Here is a 7,052-nt window from a genome sequence, read left to right as displayed (position 1 = left end):
GTGCGCTGTAGTTTCACATTAACACCGCCATCACAAACTGATCCTGTTTTAGACTATTGACCTAAAGCTTGTCATTCAGCTTTGACAGGTTTTATTAAAGACTATCTATCTGCACAGATCTCTGAAGCAGCAGAGCCGGCAGGGCAGCTGGAAGGCACCATCGATTGAAAGTAAGTCCACTGGGTCTGGCTTTCTCCTGAATGTCAGAAGCAGAAGTGTCGATATAAAACCGAGATGGACCCTTAGTGTTAGTGGTCGGACCGACTCTTAACCTTCCTCTTGTTCTTATTATCGGCAGTGCTGGATTAGTATCCAACTCTGACATCTGTCCCAGTACTACGAGGAAAGGATAGAGTGGTGGTTGTGGTGGTGGGAGGAGGTGCTGGTGTCTGTGATTCTGTCTTTGAAGACAAAAGATGTTCGCCAAACCTCCTAACACACACGTCAGAAGCTGCACTGAGATCTCAGAGCTCATCGTGGTTCTTGGTGAGGTCCTCTCCGTAGTTTGTCGCCTGGCTTCCCACAAACATGTTCCAGTTTTCAAGGATCTCTTCCTTGGTCAGCATCTGGTCCTGAGGAGGGAGAATAACAGAATTGCATCATAATTAAGTTTTTTCTAACAATGTCGATATCTGTCGCATTCTAAAGTAAGCTAAAAAGTCAACATACAAGTTGTAGAAACCTCATATACACAAGGTGTCAAGTAATAGATATTAAACGTGTTGATGCAGCTGAAACAACGCACCTTGTCCTGGTCAGACTCGTACACCAGATGTCTGGCCTCAGCTTGGGCATGATCGTAGTCTTGTGGCATAATCCAGTGGCGGATTTCATCCTGGTCCATTTTACCATCCTTGTTCAAGTCTCTGAAGTCAGAGAATTGTTCCCTCTCCGTCCTGACCCAGTCTGGCTCCGGACCCCCGTCCTCATGTGCAAACATGTCAGCTGAAACAGCCAAGGACAATTGAATTGAAAAACTTTGAATTTTAAGGTAGTTTTGGCAGTTTGTATTAATCTCTTCAAGTTACTATTTTACTGTATGGTTTTGTTGCATGAAGCATATAAGCTTTATTAATTCGACCTAATTCATTTCAACTCACCAATATATTCATCTTCATCCACATGTCCATCGCCGTTCTTGTCAATGTCCTCCAGGGTTTCCTGCATTCAGAATGAGTTAATGACGTCATTAGAGGGAGACAGGAGTGTCAACAACAGTGGAACTTTCACTTTCAGTAATAAAAAGTGCCCCAGGCAGGACAAGTGAAGGTATGAGGGTCAGCTTAAAGCTGGGCTGGCAGACTGACACCATAATTACAGGATTCCCTGCTGATGAGAGCCAAACCCTCCACATTAAAAGATGATACACACTTTAGCAAACCCTGGCTTTTAAAACCCTGCTAGATGTTTTTTTTCTCTCACATGCTGGATTGGACAGAGTGTGAGTTTGACTGAATGGTTGCTTGAAGGCTTGCAGTGTGAGCTGATCATTAGTTCACAACCACACACACACGTACACTAATTGCATTGCACCTGGGCATAACACACCCATGCAGCTACACAGATTGAAATCACTGATGCCCTTGCTGAACCTGCTGAATTATTTATAGCGATGTGGCTTCTGTAGTCTAATAGCTGACTAATAATAAACAGGAACATCCATCCATCCATCCGTTTCCTATACCCACTTAACCTGTAAGAGGTTGCGTGTAAACAAGAAGGGATATGTCCATTTAAAATATAAAACCTATAGACCCGTGCAGTGTAAACACTGACAGTGAGAGAGATGTTCTGTACATTTCAGATGTATGTGAGAGGCACATCACAATAGTCTATTTAGGGATACATATAACTTTAAGTTCAGTCAATAACATTCTTTTCATAACCCCCCTCCACAGCTCCCCAAGCAAAGTAATGTGCTGCCCACTGCTCCTTGCATGGTGTGTTCACTTGTGTGTAAAAAAGGATGGGTTAAATGCAGAGGTTGAATTTCCCCATTGTGGGATTAATGAAGTAATTAATATTAATCTTAATTCATAGTTTATAACTACAGCCAAAACTATACAAAAGGGTTGAGTTAATAGTAATAGTAATAATAGCATCCTGACCTCCCTGTGTGTGCTGTAATCTGTGCTTCTCTGTCATTTCTTTTGGTAGCTGGTCCGGCTGCACGTGCATGTTAGTGCCTGTGAATCCCTCCCTTTGAAACTGTTTCCCTCCTTGTTTTAATGTCCCACTAGTTAAATACAGCCGCTCTATACTGCTACTACCTAGGTTGAGCCTACACTAGTGATAGTTAATCATACGGCGATTATCGATGAAAACGACTGCGCCACTGGATCAGGACATTGTCGTCACAGAAACCAGATTCGCCCTGATGAGTGTGAGCTAACCTCCATTATTACTGTTAGCTCTGACAGCACTGTAAGCTCTTTAAACCCCATTAACACCATCGTTAGCATTGTTTGCACTACTTTTTCGGCTCAGCTACCTCCATATGAGTGTGACATCAGGTGAGACCTTTGTGCAGCCAAGCCCGAATTTTGTTCCAATTGTCATGTACAGCACCCTTAAACCAAGAATGATGCCACTACCAATGGCATCTGACCAAATGTTCAACCAACCAATCAGTTCATAGTTCCCGTCTAGAATCTTTTATGGTTCATACTCTAATTACCTTCAAAGACATATAAAATATAAATGTGTTGACGTACTAAAAAACACATTTATCATTGTTTAGATAAATGTGTTGTAACATCAATTTTAAATGATAACACCCAGCCCTACAATACAACTGTCCTTAATATGATGATCACAGTCATAAAGCCTTGTTGTAAGCCTTTGGGGAAAGCAGAGGAAGGTCAACGCTATACATAAAAAGCAAACGGTAAATATAGCTAAATCTAAAGTTTTCTATTAAAAACAACAAACAATGTACACACAATGCACTACCATTAGCTCCTGAGTATTGAGAGATTTCAGCTGGAAGAATCTATGAAAAGTGACCAACAAAGCTCTGTGGCGACCTGGAGTTGAACACTAAACTAACGCCTTTCTGGCACAATACAATAATACGCCTTTCCAGACAACCATTCTGTGTTATACCTAGGGGACACTGAGGAGGCTATACAAAGAAGAAAGAAACCTGCAGTGTAATGCAGTGGAGGTCCGTGGCCTCTGAAAGCAGATAGCAGCAACAGAAGCAGATACCAGCAGGTTAAATGAAGCTGGACATTTAAACAGAGTGCTCCGTTGTGTGAATGAGTGTGTAGGTTCACAGCTGGCACTCAGTGAGATGACTTCATGTTACTGCCTGAAGCTGCACCACAAGCACCTTCAGTGATCCATCCTGCTAGCCTACAATCATGTCTTTCTAAAGCTGCAAAGTGTCTCCTTCTCTTCTTTCGTCATATGACACCATAAACCATCAATTACTCGTTGATGCATGATTGTGTGAAAGATCTGTGTTGTAAAAAAGAAGTATAACCCCTTACTGTTGTGAGAAACAGCTTCACCACAATCAGTGAAGACGGCACTGGCTGAACAGTTTGATGACATTCGATGACGTCATAAAAATGAGAGATTAATAATTAACTCTGTCAAATGGGTAGTACAACTTTTATGAACAGAGCGGCATAGTGCATCACTGCTAACATTTGCCACGCAACTGTTCCATGCAGCCAAATTTATATTTAAAGATTGAGCCTTAAATGGGACAGTCAGTCCATCCCACTGGACCTGTTCCAAAAAAAATACAGAAAGTCAATCATTCCCTGGCCCAGTTAAAATTTCATTAAGGAGTTATCCAAATGTAGCACATTCATCCAAGTGGCCCATCAGATTAAAGACATGGAATAGAAACTCAAATCTGTTCCTGCAATGAAATCATATTTCTTAGTGGACAGACAAAATACAAAACTCTACATTTTATATTCTCCTGCATGCAGATCTGAATGTCTAACACTATGTTTAGTGCACCCACAGACAGACGAGCATTATTACCCTGCCCCTTTCTAATCATACTCAATCACTGTGTGGTTACAGAAGGCTTACCAGAACCACAATATCCTTCATGTGTTCAAACTCCTCAGGGTGGAGGAAGGATGTGAACTCTTCTCTGTCTGCTGCTTGATCCCCGTTCAGATCAGCTGTTTGAAACCTTCTCTCATCACGAGGGAGCATCTTCTTGAAGCTGAACTGGTCTGTTGCTTCCTCAAACTCCTCCGGGTTGGCTAAAGACAGGGAATCAAAATCAGGTTACTCAGTACAAGTAGAAATAGCTACTTTATTACTGTACTGTATGTTAAAAAAGAGAAAAGTGTCACATACAGAGGTAGTATCCATATGTAGCTTGCTTGTACTCATCCCATGAAATCTTGTTGTCTTTGTTCAGGTCATAATCTGTCCAAACCTTGGCCACATTCTCATAAACGTAACGCTTCTGTACACGTTTTATCCAAGCCTTGAGTTCGGCTGTGGTAATGTAGCCATCGGTGTCGCCGTCTATCCGGTCCACTATTTTACTGTAAGGAAAGAGAATAAAGGCAGGTTGTTTCCCATTCATTAACATTGTGAGATAAGGCACTTGTGCTGCATTCATGTGGTGTCAGAATAATCAGAAAAATAAGCTCCCAACTGGGAAAATTCCCTTTAATGCCTGTTCAAGTTGGAGCGTTAACAGGTCTCAACAGGCATCAGCTTTGGGCTGCCAAAACTGAAAATATACATTGTATTTTCAGTAGTTAAGATTCTGTACATATATACATTAGCCTAATGATCACTTATTTGTCAGTTGAATCAATTTGCACATTATTTTGTGATGTTGCTGGGTGAGTTCAACTTCGGGTTTTTTTTTTAACTTGCTTTGCCACCGTCTCCAAAGCAACATTATCTGCTTTAATATCATCAATGCAACACCTATTAAATATATATTTATTTTGGGGTGCATGTTTTGCTGTATGCTGTCTTTTGTATTGGGTTTGTTCAAAATTGGTTACCACTGATGCCAAGCAAAGGCCAAGGAATGGTTACCAAATTCTCTGAATGGCAACTGCTACTCTCAAGCCCTGGTTAACATTTCTAGATAGGGCATGCCTTGGTGTTGGTCTGTGCCAATACAGGATACTTGTAATACTGAAACATGATGGTGAAGATCCAATAAAGACACCTTTTGCAAGGAAAACTGACAAGCACAGAAGTCAAGTCTCTCTGTGGTCTCACCTCAAAACACAGAGCTGCTATTCTTACCAGTAGACAGGAAAGAAAACATGAATAAATATTTGGTAGCACCATTTTTACTACGAGGGACGTGGCTTCGATGGGACTACTCTGGCAGGGAGGAGCAGGAAAACCCTTTTAGTAAAGAATGCAGTGTAGCTGGGGTGTATTCTTAGACGTGGGTTGCCACGTTGTGATGTTACAGGGGTCCTCCCACTCTCAACAACACAGGAAAGAGCTTTCTTTGGGGAGGAAAGCCCACTTAGCCGACGTGTGTCACATGGTGCCAACTTGTCATCCAGGCAGTGGTGAAAAAGTCACACAAACATAACCAAGTAGCACATGAAGTGTATAGGCTGTACTCACCAGCTCTATATGAAAACGGTCTACTGCCACACAACTTTACTCCTTTACTCCTACCACAAACTTTACCACCTACGAATGGTTCTTTAATGACGATGTATAATTAACATTTCGGCTGAGCAATTAACTGTATAGGAATGTGTGCGAACAGTGCCGGTAGCGCAATAATGCACCGTTTTATCTGGCCTTGTAGATCTGCTGGCATGCACATCTTTCTCAGGCACAAGTGCTCATGATGTTAAATTTTAATGTCCTTAGCCTGAACAGTTACACGCAACAGACTCCAGCAGGAGAAGTGAGTGTGCGTGATTTACAAAAACAAAAGCTCCAAGGAGAATGTGACAATAACACCAATGCTAATATCAAAACCTGCTTCTGTGTCAGAGTTGTATTTCTGTGTGCTTACCTGAGTCTGTCTTTGCTCTCCTCGGGGGTGAGCTGATCAAATGTTTTGGCCTCCTCTTTGCCAAGAAAGGCCTCATGGTCGTACTGGAAGCTTTTATTGTCTTCGTGGGCTTGTCTGGTCAGCTCTGGATCTTGGTAAAGGACTCTCTCTTTCCTTAACGTCGGCTTACCGTGCACCATAACAGTGCACAGAAGCGCTGCACACATGAAGCTGAAGACATCCATCAGTCTGGGATGAAGCTGGGAGGCTCTCAGTTGTTTCTAAACAGGCCTGTGATGCTACAATGCACAATGAGCAAGCGGCTCTGTGGCCACTTTCACTGCTAGTGCCGACACACAATAACCTTTCTTCCTCTCTTCAGCAGCGCTGTGCAACAATGTTGCAGCTACGTAATAACCAAACCTGCAGAGAGCACCTGAGCCTGTACACAGGTCCACTGAGAACACCCCACTCAAATGGTTTTAGGCAATCCTGTCCCCCCTTTTCCTGAGCGGAGGATGCAACCAAACTGGGATTTCCTGCCGCCTCACGTACAGCCAATCGCATTGTCCGTTTCGGGAAAGGTCCAGCCTCCTCCGCCGACAGGATATCAGCCATTGGTCCGCAGGATGTCGGTAACATGAGAGTGATTTAGGCGCCACGTTGCACGCTGACGCGCAAACTCAGCTCTCAATGGAGTCAGCATGGGTCAGTGTGAAACCAGCAAGGAGGGAAATATAAAATTGTCACAGCTCTACAAACTGCAGAGCTGCTACAGGTGGTCGTGTTCTGCTCGTGCTGTCACACAACCGCCATGACAGTATGTATGTGTGTGAATGTGTCGAGCCGACAGGTATGTGGACGTAAAATTACGTATCAAGCCCCTGATGCTCTAATTATGCACTGTCACCCACAAATATGCAACCCTGTAGCATCTTGTCTCGGCTGTAGTTTAAATGTAGCAAAGCAAGCAGGAAGTTCTTGGAAAAACAACGTGACTCCTAACAATCTTCTCGGTGTTTCAAGGAAAGGCCTGAGCACGCGTTCATTCATTCATTCATTGTGTTTGAGGCATGGCTATGAGTCT

General features: G+C 42.9%; 1 protein-coding gene across 1 annotated transcript; it reads right to left on the bottom strand.

Moving 5' to 3' along the window:
- On the bottom strand, window positions 1-6,461 carry rcn1 (reticulocalbin 1, EF-hand calcium binding domain). The gene is made up of 6 exons (XM_059359298.1): window positions 5,987-6,461; window positions 4,330-4,523; window positions 4,054-4,232; window positions 1,101-1,161; window positions 746-945; window positions 1-572 (listed from the first exon to the last, which is right to left on the bottom strand). Exons 1-6 carry the CDS (start codon window positions 6,208-6,210, stop codon window positions 465-467), a joined length of 966 nt encoding a protein of 321 aa, XP_059215281.1. The 5' UTR covers window positions 6,211-6,461; the 3' UTR covers window positions 1-464.
- Between the last annotated feature and the right edge of the window lie 591 nt (window positions 6,462-7,052).

The sequence above is a fragment of the Centropristis striata genome, chromosome 2, assembly GCF_030273125.1.
Source record: "Centropristis striata isolate RG_2023a ecotype Rhode Island chromosome 2, C.striata_1.0, whole genome shotgun sequence".
Taxonomy (NCBI): Eukaryota; Metazoa; Chordata; class Actinopteri; order Perciformes; family Serranidae; genus Centropristis; species Centropristis striata.
The sequence above is the reverse complement of the archived record's forward strand: the minus strand, read 5'-3'. Positions and strand labels throughout refer to the sequence as shown.